This window comes from Marmota flaviventris, chromosome 5, assembly GCF_047511675.1.
Source record: "Marmota flaviventris isolate mMarFla1 chromosome 5, mMarFla1.hap1, whole genome shotgun sequence".
In the NCBI taxonomy this organism is placed as follows: domain Eukaryota; kingdom Metazoa; phylum Chordata; class Mammalia; order Rodentia; family Sciuridae; genus Marmota; species Marmota flaviventris.
In genome coordinates this window covers 81,351,702-81,372,173 of record NC_092502.1, presented here as the reverse complement: position 1 = coordinate 81,372,173, position 20,472 = coordinate 81,351,702, and the positions used below count along the sequence as shown (strand labels likewise).

Sequence of the window (20,472 nt, the reverse complement as noted above, 5' to 3'; positions counted from 1 at the left end):
TCCTTAGACTTTTCCCTCCATTTCTCTCCTTGGTTCTTATCCCTCAGAGTCACACAAAGGGAATTTTTATTCCCCTATGTTCTTTTTTTCTCCCCTGCCCTACTCTTTTTTTTTCCTTTTCAGTGCTGGGGAGCTTGGGATAAAACCCAGGACCTCACACATGCTAGGCAAATGCTTTACCATAGTGCTATATCCCTGGCCTTCATATCAAAATTTTACATCTTCCAAATATGAAAAAGTTTTAATAAGAATTTTGTACCTTTGCTTGTCAACACATCAATTCTAAATGGGATAAAATCTTAAATTTGGATTTTTTTCCATGTGGCAAAACATATTAAAATTATACATCACTCAAAACAGAAAATAAATATTTTAATGTACTGTTACATTCATTTCCATTAGAATATATTTATGGAACTTACACCATACCATTTTTAATTGGCTATTCTTTCTATTTACATGTAGTTTTTTACCTCTCAGAGGTTAGCAATTTAGGAATAATTATTAAAATAATAATTTACTTACATATTGGTTTTCTCCAAGTGCAGGATTAAATATCAGATACTAAATTTATAACCACATTTGTCAACACTTTATATTTTACCTTCTTATACTAACATTAGGAGGAAATCCTTGGTTTTACAATGTAATGTTAGAATGTGCAAGTATTAAAAGTTCATTAGAGTAAAACTGAACCTCAAGTCATTATGTCATAATAACCAAGGCACATCATTTTACATAGTTTTGTAACTGCAACATTATTATATACATAAATGTCCTATGTAAGTCTTAATTTGGCTTATGATATCAATTAGCTAAAAAATTATTCATTAGCAAAATAAAGCTTTGAGAAAGTTATCTTATTTAAGTTAAATACATTTTAGTACTGTATGTAAAGTTTTAATATTTGGTAAGGAAAATTTATTCTTATCATCCCTTCTTTTAATTTATTCTACATACATTTTTGGTAATAGCTTCTATTTCCTATTACAGGGAGAATCTTGCCCTGGGTTATACAGTACAGTGGGTTATAATTATTTATGTAACTTTTATCAATTAATTAAACTTAACTTTCATGATATCCTTTTATTTATCTATAAAATAAGGGCAATGAAATACATATATTACCTCTAAGATCTCTTCCAATTCTAAAATACAATAGTAAAGAGCCAAATTATATAAATTTGTACATTTATAAAAATGTACCTCTTAAAATGATTTCAAAATAGCCTTGTAAAATATGAATTTCTATTTTGCAAAACTGTCAACCACAATTTACTTTCTTACTCAGTTCTAAAATATACTTACTTTATCAAGTCTCCTTAGAATATGTTGAAATAATGTCAAAACCAAGAAGTTGTATTTGAGCATTATAAACATTGTTGGTAATGATTATATAATTTTTTGGTTAACACAGATACAGCCCTCATTATGAAATGAAATAAAGTCAGTGTTTTTAACTGAATATGTAACTATACCTGGAATTTATTAAATATCTTACCTTTGAGGACAATTCTTTTTAAATATGTTTAATTTCAGTGAAAAAGCAAAGGATTTTGATTAAGAACAACTTTGGGTATAAATAATATATAAACAGGTGTATTTTAACTTTAGGTTTAAGGAAGGGTCCTAGACAATGGTATGTTCTCTTGTTAGCTCTCCTTCCATTAAGTATGGTATCCTAAGATCACCTGTAGAGTTATTTATCAAAAAATTCTTAACACTGGTCAAATTAGACTAGGAGCAACACTATAATAGCACCACTGCTAGAACAAGAGAACCAGAAGGAAAGAATAAGTGGAACTGCAATGAGAAAATGAGGGAAAATCAGATACTGGTAACTTAAAGGACCTTTACAATAATGAAAAGACTGAAAAATCAATTCAGGCTCAAAATTCACTAAGATTATTTTGTTTCAGTTTTCAAATAAGGAATTTTAATGAGCAATCTAATGCTTATAAGAGGCACTATAATTCAGGCTTACTCACATTTCTATATAACATAATTTTTCTTATTAGAAATACGGTTTTGTGAGAAAAAAATTGTGAAGCAAACTACCCAAAAATTCAAAGGTTGACCCAAATGTAACACAATCCTGAGGCAATGTTGTAATTTATAAAAATATGATTTCTGTGGTTAACTATGGAAAGAACACTTTGAAATATTTTGAAAGCCCAATATGGCATTTCATGTTATTACATTCCAAAAAGCATTGAGTATTTCTAATCTCACATAAGGAGTAAGTGGCATTAGAAATTAAATAACACTCAAACAAAGAATATTTCTTTGATTTAGAGATTGGGATTCATTCCAATCCAGTGTTTGATTAGTTGATGTGCAATAGCTCGGCTTGGTGGCACAAAGAATGCCTGTTGCTTCCCTTTGGTCAGAACATCCACAACCTAAAATAAAGCACAATAAAATGCATTAGGATTTTAACACTGTAGCAGTTAAATACTATTTCCATGTTTATATAATGCAACCAAAATGTGATGAGTTTTGTAGTGACAAAAATAGTAGAATGTGACACCTATTCTCAACATGCACAATTTAGTATGCGTGTTGAGAATAGATGTCACATTCTACTATATTAAAATTTAGTATAGCATTTTTAATTGCTTCACTGAATAGTTTTTCAATTTATAATGTTCCAGAAAGGCACAGTTCCTTATGAAAATGAAGTTATGAAAAAACAACTTGTGCTTCATACTTAATTTCAAAATGAAGTCAACCTTTGGGACTGTTTCCCTTCCCTTTTCTAAAGTTTCAAAACAATAAGCCATTCTCTACCTTTTGGGGTTAAGTATAAAATAAAATTAATTTTATGTGGACAAAATTAGAAAGCATTTCAGGTCTACTATTGCAGAATGCTCATTTGCTTATTTGTTTCTTTTCTTTTTTAATATTTTTTTAGTTGTTGATAGACCTTTATTTTATTTATTTATTTATATGTGGTGTTGAGAATCGAACCCAATTGCCTCACACATGCCAAGCAAGTGCACTACTGCTGAGCCACAACCCAGTCCTCCATTTGTTTCTTAAACAAATGCTTTGTTATATGCAAAACACAGAAAAGTAACATCTTTCATTATAGTATTAGAGATGCTTTAAAAAGATTTTGGAAGTGTATATTTGTTATATACAGTTATATCCTTTTTGTCCTTCAGTATATTTCAAAATAGTTTTCAAAAGCTTTAAGCATTTTTACTGATATTTTTTGAGGCCTACTTATTTTATGCTATGAACTAAAATTAAAATATCTGAGAATATATTCTTGTTTCTTATCTCTGAGCTAATGTTTATGTACATTAAGTCCAGTGAAAGGTGTTATCATTAATTAGAAGGAATCATATCTGAAATTTGAAATGACATGGAATCATCATTACTAGAAAAATCACACAGAGTAAGTTAAAATAGGATACATTAGTGAAATGTATCCTATATGCAATTATCAATTAGATTGTAATCCATGCATAACAAGAAAGTATAGATCCATTTAGCTTGTTGAAAATATGCTTCTTTGCTGCATGCCCAACCAATACTGTCAGGGAACAATCAATAGGAGGAGGAAATTAAATTGAACTTTACCTGTTCTCTAGTGAACCAGCGGGCATCCTCTATTTCATTCTTGTCAACTTTAATTTCTGTAGACACTGCCACAGCTAAACAACCAATCATTAAGGAAGACGGCATTGGCCATGGTTGACAAGAGACATACTGAACATGGCCAACTTTGACTCCACTTTCCTCTTCTACTTCTCTCCGAACAGCATCTTCTATTGTTTCCCCTAATCAAATGGAGCAAAAGAACAAGTTGCTGATGAACATGCTCTGGACATTTTGTGCTCCAAATGGTGCAAACATTTGAAATGCACTTTGAGGAAAAACCCAATTGAAAGATTGCTAATATTAGACTGGAAGTGCAAAATTAAAAAAAAACAAAACAACTCCTTTATTTTTAAAAGTATATGCCCACGTATAGACTATCAAACTGTCAATAAAAACTTTACATTTGTTGTCAGTTACATTTTACAAATAATAATTATAAAGTCTAAACCTATACATCACCTACTGTTAGCTAAGCATTATGCAAACATATTATCTCATTTATAGATTATCACCAAATAGTTCCAAATTATCTTTTATGACTTTTACAAATAGTTCTTTCTTTATTAAAATCTTAAAACTTTAAAAAAAAGTTGTCAAACAATTACTGCAGAGAACTTTTTTCATCTCATTATACAAAAGATAAAATTCAATATTTTGTTGACTTGACTATCATAAAATAAAATGATGCCTATAAATGTCCTTTATATTTCTGGAATTTATTGAAATTGAGAAGTATAACAGGAAAAAAAGCTTTTATTAATTTATTTAAAATTTATCTGTAAGTTTAGAAGTTTTTTGTTACATATAGTAGTATTTAGCTTTCTATTTCAATACATTAATAAATCTACACAAAATTTACAAACATTTATCAAAAGAAAATACAGTTTTGGAGTAATACAAGATATCTGTAATATCATAACCATCAGAATTTAACACATAGTACATATTTAAAGACTACTAAAATCAATAAGGAAAAAGGATAAGCAACCAAAAAAATAGGCTATAAAAATCTAAAATGAAAAAAATGGATGTATATGCACATTTGAAAAAAAATGCTGCATTAGCAGAGAAACAGAAATGCAAACAATGGCATACTATTTCATACCCTTGAAAATGAAAATCCTAACTTGGTGAAGATGTGGAATAATGGAACATTTCATCTGCTAATGGTGGGAGTATAAATTGGCAGCAATCCTTGGAGAGTAACTTGACAAAGTCTAGAAAAGGTTAAGATGCCATGTATAGCTAGCAATTCTGCTCCATGTATATATTCTATGTAACTCTTACAAGTATGCATTAGAAGTATAAAAAAATTCATTGCAGTCTTGTTCATAATAGTAAGAACCTTGAAATTCACAGCAGAAAGGATGAGTAAATGGTGGCATATTCATATAAATATATATATAGAATGCTACCCAGCAGTTAAAAATTGACCTAATACTAGTGGAAGCATAGTGATTAGGAGCAAAGACTCAGAAGTCAAACTGCTTTGGTTTGAATACTTTTCCTATCACTTACTAGTGATCTGCCTTATTGCTCTCATCTGTAAAATTGCTAGATTAGTACCTACTTTATAAAGATCATATGATTTAATAAACATAAAGCCTCCAGAACAGAGTCTGGTATTACATACTATTATAGTTTGATTTACCATTATTCTTTAGCAGTGTAGATTAATATCAAAAGTTGTGAATAGACATTGATTAATTAATTTATTAACTTAATTCCAAAAATCCTTACTGAGCTCCTAGGATATGTGAAGCATCTGCCTTAATGGTCTGAGATATAGAAAAGAATAAAATAAAGTTCCTATTCTTATGGAATTGACATTCTAGTAAGAGCAGAAAATAAACAAGTAAATATACACATATATTAGGTAATGTAAAGTGCTGTAGGGAAAAATCAAGCAGGATGTTATGGGATTATGAATGTAGGGTATGGGGCCACACTAATACATTAGGGGCAATCACGTAGAGCTTCTCTGCAAAGGTGACAGTTAAGTATAGTACTGAAGGGAGGTGTAAACCATCTAGATAACTTGGCCAAGATCTATATAAAATAGAAAATCTGTGTTTTTAATAAACAAAATTATAATATTAGCAAAAATATGAAATTTATTTCATTTAAATTATATCATTAAAATGATTAAAATATTAAAAAATATACCAGTTTTATAACATGATAATTTGTTAGAGATTATATCTTAAATGCCATCTAAAATTTATTTGGAAATTAAAAATTAAATGAAATTATAAAAATTATTCAGAAGAGGCTTACCAGGTTCAATAAATCCAGCAAGACAAGTAAACATGCCTGGGGGAAATCTTTTCTGCCTGCCTAAAAGACATTTGGTCCCATCTGGATGAATAACTTGCATGATTACTACTGGATCTGTTAAAAAAAAAATAAAAATATATCAGATACATGAAGGACAGGAAAAAATAATTTAGATTCATTGTGTAAAGTTACTATTTGGCAGGATAACATATATCTTACAGAAACAAGACTCATCATAATTATAAGACTGTTTTTTTCTGCTTTGACGTGGCTGATCAGAGTTTCTTAGAGAAATTTTATAGAATACTGTCAGTATGCTAAAGGAAGATCATTTTTGTCCTCCTTCCCCCAATCTTAGTAACATTTATTTTGTACTTAGGGTAGTCTAGGGATATTATTATTATTATTATTATTATTACTATATATTTTGTAGTTGTAGTTGGACATTTATTTACTTATTTTTATGCGGTGCTTAGGAACCCAGTGCCTTGCACATGCTAGACAAGCACTCTACTGCTGAGCCACAACCCCAGCCCCAGGAATATTATTTTTTAATGAGAAAGAGTAGGTAATACATAGATGGGCATGGGGAAAAATTCAAATCTTACAAATTAATACAGTAAATTTCCCTCTACTTTGTATCCTAATCCTTTACAAATGTTTTTGAAAGCTAATGTGGCTGTATAATTAGGTTTAAATTATTTTTTAAAAAAGTAAATAATAATTCCTCTCTCTAGAAGTCATTGATCTTTACTAGATGATGATTGAGAACAAGGAATTAAATTTAAAAGGCTCTTGAGCAACAAAAACAGATGTCACTAAGCCATGTGTTTTACTCCCTGGAGACTTCCTCAAGTGTTGCTGAATCTGTCTATTTTTCTAGGTTTTCTTTTTTGGGGGGCTGACCAGAGATTAAATTCGGGGGTACTTGGCCACTGAGCCACATCTTCAGCCTTATTTTGTACTTTATTTAGAGACAGGGTCTCAGTCAATTGCTTAGTGCCTGAGGTTGCTAAGGATGGCTTTGAACTGGCAATCCTCCTATCTCAGCCTCTTTAGCTGCTGGGATTACAGGCATACACCACTGTGCCTGGCACTATCTACTCGGTTCTCATGGTTTTAAAGGACTAGGTTATCAGATTTCCAAACCTACAGATACAAAATAGTAATTAGAAGGAAAGAAGGTACAATGGACACTAGAATGAGATGCTAACTCCTGGCTATACTGCTTTGGTAAGGCCTCAAACAGGCACTGAATTTTTTTTTTTTTTTCCTCTCTCCATAAAGGAGTCAGACTGGCTGACTTTTGAAATCATGAATTTCACATCAAATTCAAAATGATTAACAAAATTAAATGATTAATTATGTATCATGTCTTAATACTGAAAATTATGAAAGTGCTTAACCATTGAGCCACATCCCTGGCCCTTTTTATATTTTTATATAGGGACAGGGTCTTGTTGCTCAGGGCCTCATTAAATTGCTGAGGCTGGCTCTGAATTTGCAATCCTCCTGTCTCAGCCTCCTGAGCCACTGGGACTACAAGTGCGTGCTGAAGCGCCTGGCTAATATTTATATCCTTAATGGTTAAATCGAGCATATTTTAATAAACAGGTAAATCTTTTAGCACCTCAAAGAACTTGTTTTTCCAGAATGCCTAATTCTCCATGACTCCAGGTGGTTGAAATTTCACTATAAAACAAAAGGCTTACCAACTCTTGGATATGATGTATTATGAACGCCTTGAAGACTAGGACAGTCTTCTTTTAAACATACTCTCTTGTAGCCACCTTCTTCAATTTTAGTTGCACTTCCACAAGTTGGGCAGAACTTGTATCGACTGTGCCAGGCAAGGACAGACCTTGCTTGAGCTACAACCCCTTTCAAAAAGAAGCACCAAAAAAATGTAATCAATAAAAAATTGTAAACACACACACACACACACACATTAATATATAGGTACAGTTTGTTTTTCCACATTATTTTATATGTATTATAGTTGAACATGATGGTGGGATTTGTTGTTACATATCTGTATATGCACACAATATAACAATATATTTATTTGGCCAATATTATTCTAGGTATAATGTTTTAAGCTATAATAAGCATAATTTTCTGAATATCCATGGGATATTCAGAAACAGTTTTAGTATTTTTTATTATGTTAGTATTTTTTCTGTTAATAGTTGTTTGGTATTTGTTTTTATGTTATGTTAGTATGTTTTTTGTTAATAGTTTTTGTTTCTATGATGTATATTTTCTTTTGAAGTAAAAGATTTAACTTTCCAGATAACAAAAGAAAATTGCATTTAACTTTCAACAACAGCAACAAAACTACAAAGAAAGTTCCTAATGTCAGCTTGAATTATAAAGGAGATATTAGTAGAAACCTATCTCTACTCTCCTTCTTGGTGACTAAGTTAATGCTGGTCCATGACATGGTGGAACACATCCTATTTTCAACTGGAGACTCCTTATAGTATAAAACACATTATATTCACAACATCTGTGGTTAATGTTGTTTAAAGTATGTACACTTTGGCTATAACCTTTACACTGGGCACATCAAAAAGAATTAACATGGCCTGACTCAAACTATTACAATCGAGGCAATAAAACTAGAAACTACATTTCAAATAATTGATGAATTTCCTTTTTAAAATACCCTTAGTTTTTGGAAAAGGGAACACAAAGAAGTAACTGTGTTATACAGCAAGTTAGTAAGGTCCTGAGATTCCTTACTTGTAAAATAATAAAAAAAAAAGCAATTAGGTCATTTATAATTTTGAACTTAAAATTATACACATAGAAAAAAATTATACATATAGCTTCAAATAAGAGTTTTTTTCCCCTTTCTCTTTTTTAAAGTCAACCTTTTCAGTTTTAGATAGAGAATAAAACATACCACACTAGCCTTTAAGGAAGTATCCAAGCAGTCTCTAGAAGGTCTACCATATCATGTAAGGGAAGGTGAATATTAATAATTGATCCCTTTCTAACCTTTTATTAAATCTTTAGTATATCATAATTTGATTTCTGTTCCTTCCACCCAACTGATATTCCTCTGGTCAAATTCAACAATAGCTTCATAATATCAAAATCAAAGACATTTTAAAACAAATTGTCTTCATTTTACTCAAATTCTCATCAGGATTCAACATATTTGAGCTTACCCTTCTTGAAATATTCTTTCTTGGTTTCTAGGAGCATATTCTTTTGGTTTCTTCCTACCTTATAGCCACACTGGCTCTATCTCCTTTGATGACTCTTCTGCTTAAACCTGACCTCTAAATTTAGGGGGATTTAGGTATAATTCTGAAGCTTTTTTTCTTCCTTGATCTCAATCAGTAATCTCAGTAATTTCTTTGGACTTAAATATCATCTCTGTGTTGACAACTATCAAATACGCCTCTCCAGTACAGCCCTCTCTTCTGAGTTTCAGATTCCAATATCCTTCTCTAAAATTTAACATACATAAAAGTAAACTCTTGATTTATTTCCTCCAAGTCTGTCCTACCTTCCTTGCTCTACCTATCACCCATTATTATTAATCCATTTTGCTGTCGTGTATAACTAATTAGAATTAAAAAAAAGGAAAAAAAAAGCAGTGGCATTACTATATATCAAATTACTCCAGTTTCCTAGTAGTCATTCATGTTCTTTTTCTTATTATATACTCCATACTCAATCCATCAGCAAGTAGTACTGATCTTATTTCCAAAATACGTATCTTAAATGTAGCTTCTTTTCTACACCTCTACTGTTAGCTCTTCCTTCCTTGGTTCCTTGCTCTTCCTTTCTTTTTCAGTACTGAGGACTGAACCCAGGGGTACTGTATCACTGAACTATTTATCCCCAATCCTTTTAATTTTTTTGAGACAGGGTCTATTTTGAGTTGTGCAGAATTGTCTTCAAACTGTGATCTTCCGGTCTCAGCCTCCCAAGCTGCTACTATTAGCACTTTAATCTGTGCCCGAGTCAAGGGCACTTATAATAGTCTCAATCTACAGATAAAGCTATCAGTCCTACCTTCAGAATATCTCAAACACTCCCTTTCTCTCCATCTCTACTGCCACCATCTAATCTAAGCCATTGGTCAGATGTGTTTGTTATATTGCAAGCAATCTGTTATCTGGGCAATACTTAAAACAGGACTCCTAACTTCCACAGTTTAGCTATGTATCTACAATTCATGCTCTACAAACAAACTAGTATGAGGTTTTTCTTTTAAAAAAAAATAAAACACATAAAACGTCAGGTTACAACATTTAAATGGCAATTAGAATAAAATACTACTTCTTATCATGTCATAAAAAATCCCCAGCGACAGAAAATAATACAAAAGAAAAACAGTTGAGAACTCTGCCATCATGTTCAGTGTATAGAAGGGGCTGAAGAATTAAACACTGAAGAATGAGAAGCAACCATCAGGCATTAAGGTTAATTCGGAGGAAATATAACCAAGTGGTCTAGAGGGAAAACTTTGGAAGTTTCTAATGAAGATAGCTTAGTTTCACGCTTACTAGAAAAAATGTGCCTCCTGGAAATTGCAGATACAATTTAACTCCATCTGGTAATAACCTGGTTTTTCTAAAAAACAGATTATTACCAATGCAAGCAAGCAGTATTCATTTCTTACCAGCTTCTTTTTCTTTCAATTGTAGGAGAGCTGGCATTGGAGGATGAAGAAAATAACAATTTTCATGTCTTTGCTTAAACTCTTCAGCAGCAATAGGGTCTATACCTAGAGCAAACCAGGCAATCAATCCATCTTCCTCTTCTTTTGGGACTTCTCCATCATAATTTCGTAGCTTTTTTTTCATTTCAAGTTCTACTCCAAGGAAAATCAAGGTGATCTTCTCAGGCTGAGTCAAGTAATCCTTTATATCTGTATGGTTCAGCTGACAAAGTCTTACTTCTGGCTGTTGAAAACTTTCTTTATTGCCACCTAGAGTAACCAAGGGACTTAAATCTGAGAAAAGGATATAAACTGTGGCAGGATGGCTTTCTTTAGCTAGCAGCCAGTCAGAATTATTTCTTTTTTCACTTTTCCGGTCCAGTAGTGTTCTGCTAAAATAATTTTCACATTCTTCTGCTTCATTGGTTAGAAACCAAGGCTTTTTCCCACCTTTAGCATTAGCTAATAAGTTGGCTATATGTTTATAACCCCAAAATATAGCAATATCTAGTGCAGTTTGTCTTGATTTATTGACAGTTGATCTGTCACACCTACAAATGAAAAAAAAAAATTGGAGAGGAAAAATAAAATAGAAAGTAAACATTTTTCTTGTAATTATTTCAATAAAATATTTCCAAATACACATTATAGCCTATCTTTAAGGATTTTATAGATTATTTCTTTCTTTTGGTATGCAGTTTTTTATTAGTAATGTTCAAAGAATCACTTAATAATTATAAGTAATGAAATAGTGAAGATAGTGGACATTTACAATTTCTGGATAATTACTTATAAAAAAGCATTAGTTTTATGTTCAATAAGGATACCAATATTCTAAAGTCATTGGTAGTCATAATGAGATTTGCATTTTTATTTGTGAAAAAAAGATTATGCATAAACTTGCTTTACTATTAAGAAGGAAGGAATTTATTTCAATAGTAAAAGTTACAGCTGGGGATGTTTTCTCAGAGGACGAAGGCTTGCTTGGCACATAAGAAGTGTGGTTTAATTCCCAGAACCAGGAAAAAAAAGAGGTTAACAGTTTTTAGTTAGAAATTATGCTCTATTCTTGAATAACAAACTGGTCAATGCATTATTTACTAGCCTAGTAACATAAGTTCAGCTACAAGAAAAGGAAATACGTAACATAGAAATTAAATCACAAGTCCTTTCAGGGGGTAGAACCTAAAAATGTTTACCCTTTCTCAAGCAGAAATTGAACAACATCTGGGTGACCATTCCTTGCAGCATACATTAAAGCAGTCCAGCCATTTTCAGAAGTTTCATTGAGTAGAGATGGAGAATGACTGAGTATTCCTGTTAACTTGGCAATATCTCCTTCAGCAGCTGAACTGAGAAATTCGGAAATTATTTCCTGTTTTGGACTTCTTTTTATAGAAGACATTTCTTCCTTAAAAATAAGGAAAATAGGGGAAAATATCATTTGCAATTGGTTTTTGTAGTGATGTAGGAACATTATCTGAGTGCTAATGTTAGAATAATGTAATAGTTTTCAAAGCAATATATTCTTCAAAAGGTAATCAGTAGTCAACTGTCCTTACAGTACACAATTCAAAACTGTTGTCAGTGAGAACTGTAATTCAATCCATATGTCCACAGGAAGGTATATAAAATAATGTATGAAGAGTTTTAGTAATACAAGAGACTTGGGAGAGGGGGCCAGTAACCTCACAAACAAGAGAAGGTATCTGAGGCAGATCAGAGATTTCATTACAGTGAGGGGACAAGAAAGACAGAATAAAAGCAGACAAAAATAAAAAGAGGTTTTTAGCAGATGACAAATAGTAGTGTCTGATTCTATGGTATCAGATATAAGTCTTTGCCCTCAAAGAAATTATGATCCTATAATTGTTCAAAAGCTTTCTACATTTCACATATAAGCAATTTACTGCTTTACCTTACATGATTAATTTTGCAATCCATTTGATAATGACTTTGTTCATGCTATGACATAGGCTAGATTAAGGTATTTTGTATTTGAATAGATAATTTATATAAATCATTACTATTATTTTGTTGTTAATTTTTCCCAGTATTAAGGGCTTAACCCAGGGGCACTTTACCACTAGGTTACATCTGCTGCCTTTTTTATTTTTTGAGATAGGGTCTAAGTTGCTGAGGCTGGCCTTGAACTTCTGATCACCTTGTCTCAGCCTCCCAAGTAGCTAGGACTACAGGAGTGCACCAATGTGCTTAGCATCTGATAACTATTCTTGAAATTACCATCTATGTCTAATTGCACTGCAGTATTATCTTTGTCACAAATTAGATGACCACAAATTTTTGAATCTATTATTGGACACAAGTTCTGTTAGTCACTCTGGTATTCTTGAATCCCTGAATCTTTTCAAATCATCAACTTTGCTTTTTCTTTCTGATGTTTCAAAGGAGGGCAAAAAAAAGAGGATTTGCCCCATACTTCTTAATAAATGCTATCTAATCATGAATTACATGTGGTGGGACACATACCAAGATATTTTGTGTGTAAAATGGTTCATGTTTCAATTGTCTATCAAATTCTCAAAGCATTTTTTAAGACATATTTTTTCTATGAAATGCTATTAAAAGATTTGGAACTATATGAAGCAATCAGGCACTTAGGAAAAAAAGAATAAAAGGTTATATATAACACATAACTTTTGAAAGCTGTTGTCTCTTAGATTCTCAGACATCAGTCTAGCTGATCAATTCTGTAGTGCAGTATGAAAAAGTTTAGGAAAAAATGAGCTAAAGGTGAACTTTCTTATTTTGTAACTGTATAAATCAGTTAAAACTGCTCACAGGAATGGAAACAAACTAATTATTTAAAGTCTATTTACAAATTAATGATATCAGAAAGCAAGTTTTTAATTTCTTTTGTTTTACCCTCCAATACTTTCAATTGAAGTTTCCAAATGTGTTTAAAAGTATTATGAATAACAAAAGGTATAACTTTTCAACATTTTATTTTTGAGCACTGCTGAACAGACTCCTGTGTGGTCTCTATTCCAAATTGCCTTAAATTTATTTTCCATATATATTTTTTTTTTTTTTCAGTTTCTTCAGTGACGATTGGTTTTATTTCACTGTCTCCTGGTTCTAAGGTCATGGTCACTCCCTCATCCTCCTCACAGGCCACCAAGGGATTGCAAAATTGACCTCCAAAAATATAGTGTCATTCACTATCTCTAATGCAATGCTTATGCATACAGTATTCGCTGGAAAGAGAAAGTGAAAAAAATATACCCTGCTCCCCTTAACTTTCTCAACAGAAAAGTCATCTCGAAATAGTACCATTTCTCATTCCGGAGAAGCACAGAAAATCTGACATCCAGCTCTACTGCTTGATTTACCTTTTCATTTCTTATTGACACGTCCTGTAGAAGGTAAGGATTTAAAGGCAGGATAAAGTGCTGCCCTTGCATTCCAAGAAGAGCATGAACTATTCTGGGAGGTCATTTAAAAGAATCTTAGATTTAAATGGACTTACATTTTAATGAAACAAACATCCACGTTTACTAATGTGTAACCCGGGTCCCAAGGTCATATGGCTCCAGTGGGACAGAGCAAGACCTCATAGATGGCTCTATTACTGAAGTCCCCAACCATTATTTAACGAATTCCATTCCCTGGGCACTCAAAAGACAGTCAATTAACCAATTAGGCAAAACCCCAGCACGGCCTCTCCAAACGGAGATGGTTTATTTTCTTGCCACTACTGTGAGATTCCGTCTTAAATGTGAAATCACATCCAAAGTAGCGTTACTTTTACCCCATCTCAAAACTTGGGCTGGAAGCTCCATCAGCCACTGGGCCGTCTGCACCCCCCGCCTGGTTCCGGGCCCCGCAGCAGCCCGGGCCGGGGCTCTCGCGCAGGCGCCCGCCAACCCAGCGCAAGGTGCGCCACACGACCGAGCTGGGGACCCGGGGAACTGGTCACCGCCTCCAGAGGGGATCCTGGGGTCGACTAACTCGCCGCTGCTGCTACTAACCCACGGGTGACCTGAGTAGTGGCAATCAGGATACAGTAGAAGGACAAGGAAAATCCAGCTCTCACTTTCCCCAGCGCCGGAGGCAACCTTCCCGACTTCCGGCGGAGGTCCGGTGTGCTCGCGCGGCTTGGCGGGAGTTGTAGTTTAAAGGTCACTGCCGTGAGCTCAGCATGGGGGCGGGGCTCGGGATTGGAGGCGTGAGCGAACCGGGCTGAAGACTCCCCAGGTTGTCGGTCCTCTCTTACTGAGGTGTGGAGCGCCCAGAACGGGCTACCTGAGGACTGTAGGTCTGTAGAAACGGTTTTATTTTCCAGTATTTCCCAGCCAGCCCCCCAACATTCCCTCAGCCAGTACAGATCAATGCATTTGAGTTTTCAAAGCATTCTGCGTGTTATCTAAACCTGGAATATTGGCCGAACCAAGTTACTTAGGTCTTGGCTGCTGTAAAATCTCAGTTCACCTCACGTGGAAAATGGTACGCTGTTCTAATGTCTACCGCATTCAGTAGCCCTCTAAAACGTATGTATCAAACTCACACAGTACCTACCTCCTTGGCTTGTAAGGTTTAACTAGAATATTGCATGTAAAGCTTTTCGGAAAGTAACAAGTATAGAACCGGCACCCATATTACAATTATTGTTGCTGTTATTTATGTATTTCATTTTCTGTGCTTTCACTGCTGCCGAACTACAAAATTTTTGTTAGTTTGAGATTACAAGCTAGGTACTCCCAAACCAGTGGTTGTTCTTTGGCAATCAGCCACAGCCATAGGGGTCTTTTAAGATTGTCATTGCTTCCTATCCGGATTTTACCCCGTGGAAGCTCCTTCCCAAAGGAAAGCCGCACATACCCGCTGATAGGTTGTTTTCCTAACTGTTCTGTCCTTTCTCTGAGTAGTAATCTTTAATGATTTCAGTGATCAGATAGGAGATCAGAAATACTACTTAGTTATCTCACTGGAATACCCAATTTTGTATTCAATGTATTAGATAAATTACATAATGAACCCTCATGAATTAATAACCTAGCATCAACAATTATTAATATACAGTTCTTGCAGCCCTTTGGATTCTTTTGAAACAAATTCCAGACACTTTATTATTTCATTGATAAATACTTAAGGATAAACTTCTTGGAATTATTAATATGTATCTAAAGAATATAATTATAGTATCATAAATAAAACTTAAATTTTTAACAAAAATTCTGTCATATGAATGATATTCAATATAACATTTACAATTATGTCATAAATTTTGTTTCCTGTTGTTTTATTCAAATCAGGACCGAAAGTAGGTCTCCACATTATATGTTATGTTTTTAAGATGTAGAATCCTTTCATTCCCACCCCCAGCTTATTTGTTGAATTAACATTGAATTATAGCATTTCCCATTTTCTGAAATTTTTAGGTTGTATTCCTATAGTGTCCTTTCTCCCTGTATTTCTTATAAGCCAGTAATTAAATTTACAGAATTCTTTAGATTTTGGCTTATTTCTTATTGCCTTACATTAATAGGTGTGCAATGTATGGTTGTGATTTTTTTTTTTGTTCTGCTGTAATTTATCATTGGTTTCATATGTTGTCAGCCTGATAAAGTTTATGATAAACATCCAAAATTTTCTATCAGCTTTTGAGCCAATGGTTTTAATAGCCACTGATGACTATTTCAATAGGTGTTGCAAAATGGTGATGTTCTAATTAATTTGATCATTCACTCTACACTTAGGAAACAAAAATAGTTTATAATAAACAACTTTTTTTCTCATTAAGTATATGTATAGTTGGGAGGTAGGATAAGTAAGTGATTTTCTCCTTTGTTTTCTGAATAGTTCCCTAATATCCTTCAAGTTTGGAAGTTTATTTATGAACTCATGGTTGTTAATATTTTATGTATTTAGGTCATTGAAGATATTATTGTTTAAAAATATTCTTATAACATTTATTATTTTGATATGCAGATTATTTAACCAGTGGAACTTCCTCAAGTGGACCCAGAGTTCTTTCAACCAAACTCCTAGAGTGTTTGATAATTTACTTCCTTTCTGCAATGACAAAATGCATAAACTCATCTTGTAGATATTCTGTTCCAGGCCTAGTGTCAGCCATTCCTCTATGATTTTTGGTTCCTTTGGGTGAGAAATGGTATTTGGATACCATCCTGTGTATTGGGGTGCTTATTGCTGATGGATTATTGTGTACTTCTCTGCATGTAACCCTTGCCTAAGCAAATTGAACAGATACAGATCCTTTCCAATAGGCGTTTACATTCTAAGGGCAGTAATGGTGCCAACATAAGTATTAATGAAATATTGTGTTACTTTATTATTTTGTCATTTAGAAACTTAAAAGCTTTAACTTAAAAGTTGAAATTCTTTAGCTTGAGATACTGTCCTTAAATAGATCCAACACATATTTTCAGGCATATTTTTAAAAGAATTTCTTATAAACAGTCTCTGATATGGTCAAACTGACCTGTACATTGACTTGGAACATCTCATGCTTTCCTGGATTGCTGCTTATGCTTATGCTACTTTTCCTAACTTAGGTGCTTTCCTTTATTCAAATCCTACTGACTTCTCAAAGCCCAGCTCAAGTACCTTTTCCGTTAGATTATCTAGATCATTTCTGTTCATTGTGTTATCAGTTTCCCACCAATATTTCATTGCTCTTACCATCTTAATAGATGCTGCCCATTTTTCCAACTGCTATACCTGTAATTTTTCTTTCTTTTTTTGACTTGAGGGCTTTTCCTTGTCACCAGATCACACTTCTCTTCTGCTCAGCTGATAAACAAAATCAGATAATTAATATTGCTTGAGAGAAATCCTTACTAATGACTGACATGATGTGAATTGGTATATAAATAACTCAGTCTTTTTCACTTTCTCTCTCAAAGGAACATGTTCTACACTGTTTTTTGATTTCCCTGGTGTGATTAGATTCTCTTCATCTACAGTACATTAATAACCCAACTCTCTTTTGGCTGTATCCTATTGCCTGTTTCCCTACCATTCCTCCCCTTCCTTATTCCTCTACCTTTGTTTCCTCCTATATGACCAATTATGTGTAAATCCTTGTCTCAGGATCTGCTTCTGGGGGACATAAACTAAGATAAGGATTTTTTTCCCTCTTTTCAATTCATAACCATCATTATGCAGTAGTTAGCCTCCCCTGCATGTCTTGGGAGAATCATTAACCATCATTAAGTAAATAAGTCCCTATTATCAGTCATTCTAGAACACATTATATTCTGTTGCCTTTATAAGAACAGTGTAATTGCAAATCAATGCTTGAAATTTGGATTGATTGCCCTTGAAACGAATAATTTGTAGTTCAAACTTGAAAGCAACTTTTTCTTTTTTTTTTCCCTCTGCCCATAGAATCACTTCACAAAATGGCTTGTCCTTCACTATTACCACCCTCTAAAGACCACATGGACTTCTGGAAATTTACTTGGAACCTTTTTTGAGTGTACCGCAAATGAATGTTGATATAACATATAGATTATTTTTTAAGACAGATACATGTCAACTGTATTCTACAAATTTAGTGAAAATACATCTGGTCATTTTTCTGCCAATCAGATGGAAATCTGATTTTATGAGCAATATATTAATAAATAAAAATTTATGTAGGTAATTTTATTTTGTATTAAACTTATGGATCTGGAGATGTGCCTTACTCTTTCCATACTTACTAACACTTCTAGTAATTTTGCCTTTTTCTTTTGATAGGCTATAATTTATTTCAATATAGAGAGCCTGATTTTTAAAAACCTTATATAATAATAGTTTATTTCCTTCCACATATAAGGCACCTGATAAAAGTTGGTGGAGGATAATGATGCCATATCTGGGAACTGTGCTTAAAATCTATACCATTTAGAGTTGAATTCAATAAAAGTGAGGGTATCTTGAACTAACACACTCTTTCTCTCTCTTTCCATATATATATATATATATATATATATATATATATATATATCTCAATACACCAAATTGTTTCTAGTCTTAGGACTTTTGTTCCACTTATTTCCTCCTTTTGAAATATTCTTCCCCTAGATGGATGTGATAATATACTCCTATAATCCCAGAAACGTGGGATGCTGAGGAATGAGGATCTCAAGTTTCAAGCCAGCTTAGGCAACCTAGTTTGGCAGGCTCAAAAATAAAGGATGGGGATGTAGCTCAGAAGTAGAGTGCCCTAGGTTCAATCTTCAATAATGGAAAACAACGAGAGCAGCAACAACAACAATGGAAGCATAGAAATATGCTTCCTCCAAATTTTCTAATTATAGGCTTCTTCTTGCCATTCATATGACAGCTCATCAGTTATCTCTTTAGGGAGTTTCCTGATCACAGTAGCTCTTCTACTGATATATTCTTATTTTTTGGCATTCTTGTTTTTGTATTTATTGGTTTTGATCTTTATTTATTGTGTTTTTCTATTAGAATGCAAACTGATCGATAATAAGATTCTTATTTTTCTTGTTTATTGCTATTTCTAGAAGACCTAGATTTTTTATTTGGCATATCACAAATATATGGTGAATATTTGCTAATTTTGAACAAATGGTTGTTTTCATATTAAGTCAAATATATTTTTTGACATTGCTACCATATCTTGAATAACATTAAGCAGGAAGTCATCTAACTTTCTGTGGTTAAGTTTATGGAATTTAGGTAGGGAAGTAAATTTGGTTGCTCTCCTCAAGGAACTCCTTCTCTAATGAATTAAAATAGGCGATAAACAATACTTGTATTATAGTAAAGATGAAATGGAGAGCCCATTGGGAGCATAATGGATAAAGTGCTTATCCATGTCTTTTTCTTTTTTCTTGACTCTTCTGGGAAGAGCATATTGTTCATGTTCCTTGCAGCCGGACATGGCCCTGTGACTGTTTCTAGCCCAAATACTATGAACAGAAGTGACTGTGTTTTGGCTAATGCACTTCAGGATAGTATATAGCCCTCCCGATAGCTGTTACCCCATTCTGGTGATCTGGAAGCACATGTTAAGATAAAAGCACAGGAGATAGGACTGGCATTCACCCTTGGGAGCACACTGACATGGAAAGCTGCCAGATCTTCAGTGGACTTTGAATGAGCAAATATTCACCTTTGTGCTGTAAACCATTGAGATTTTAGGGTCAAGTTTCTGACTCAGTTTATTCTGAATGATACAGAAAACGATGAGAAGAGGACCTTTGAACTGAGTTTTGAAGGACCAGGAACAATGATAGGACAAAATCTGCTTGTCAGAGGCTCTTCCTTTCTTGGCTTGAACCAGGTCCCTTAAAATAGGGACAAACTTAGAGATGGTAGGTTAATATTTCAGATGCTAAGGAAGATAGTGCCATAGTCTACTAAGTTTCAGAAATTTCAGAAACACATCATAAAATGCTGACATTCAAGAACCTTAGTAAGCTGAGTGCTGATGTATCTTTATAAATAGCCCCCAACTTCTCTGTTTTAAGGCCTGTTGTATTTACTGTTTTTGCAATTACATCTCCCCTAACGAAAATGATAGTATGTAATAGCAGTTGGCAGAGATGACCAAAATAAAACATTTTGCCTTTTGTGATATGTACATTCGGAAATGCCTTTAATCTTTAAATGCACTCATTTATGATTTTTATGGGTACAAAGCCAGTTTTGTTGACTTTAATGATGATTTCATCTAATGATTTTCAAAAACAATTTCTAGAGTTTTTTTATTCTTGGAAGTACATGGAAATGACTATTTTTCATGCAATCATCAATTTGCTTTATGTATTTAGCTCCTAAATAGTAGTTTATTCTTATTTACAAATCATTCCTTCCTTTTTTCTGTATAAGTTGTGTTTTATGAAACAACAACCATGGAGAGGGAGTCAATCTGATCATAGGCAGAATTAACATTGCTTGGAAGA

General features: G+C 33.3%; 1 protein-coding gene across 5 annotated transcripts; it reads right to left on the bottom strand.

Moving 5' to 3' along the window:
* Positions 1-354: 354 nt before the first annotated feature.
* On the bottom strand, positions 355-14,679 carry Nudt12 (nudix hydrolase 12). 5 transcript variants are annotated; one of them, XM_027927988.2, is made up of 8 exons: positions 14,560-14,665; positions 13,921-14,014; positions 11,767-11,978; positions 10,529-11,118; positions 7,599-7,766; positions 5,887-6,000; positions 3,589-3,788; positions 355-2,402 (listed from the first exon to the last, which is right to left on the bottom strand). In XM_027927988.2, the coding sequence occupies exons 2-8, from the start codon at positions 13,990-13,992 to the stop codon at positions 2,292-2,294; spliced, it is 1,467 nt and encodes a 488-aa protein (XP_027783789.1). In that variant the 5' UTR covers positions 13,993-14,014; positions 14,560-14,665; the 3' UTR covers positions 355-2,291. The 5 variants fall into 5 exon arrangements, with proteins under 5 accessions (XP_027783789.1, XP_071468456.1, XP_027783790.1 ...); XM_071612355.1 differs by lacking the exon at positions 13,921-14,014 and having other exon boundaries at positions 14,625-14,679; XM_027927989.2 differs by lacking the exon at positions 13,921-14,014.
* Positions 14,680-20,472: the final 5,793 nt, after the last annotated feature.

What these genes read in the sequence shown, in the direction of transcription:
- Nudt12 (XM_027927988.2), bottom strand. Translation starts at nt 13,992, where the DNA reads ATGCAAGGGCAGCACTTTATCCTGCCTTTAAATCCTTACCTTCTACAG. An exon ending in TACATCATATCCAAGAGTTG is followed by an intron (nt 6,001 to 7,598) that starts GTAAGCCTTTTG and finishes TTTTTTTAACAG; the next exon opens with ATCCAGTAGTAATCATGCAA. An exon ending in GCTGGTTCACTAGAGAACAG is followed by an intron (nt 2,403 to 3,588) that starts GTAAAGTTCAAT and finishes GCTTTATTTTAG; the next exon opens with GTTGTGGATGTTCTGACCAA.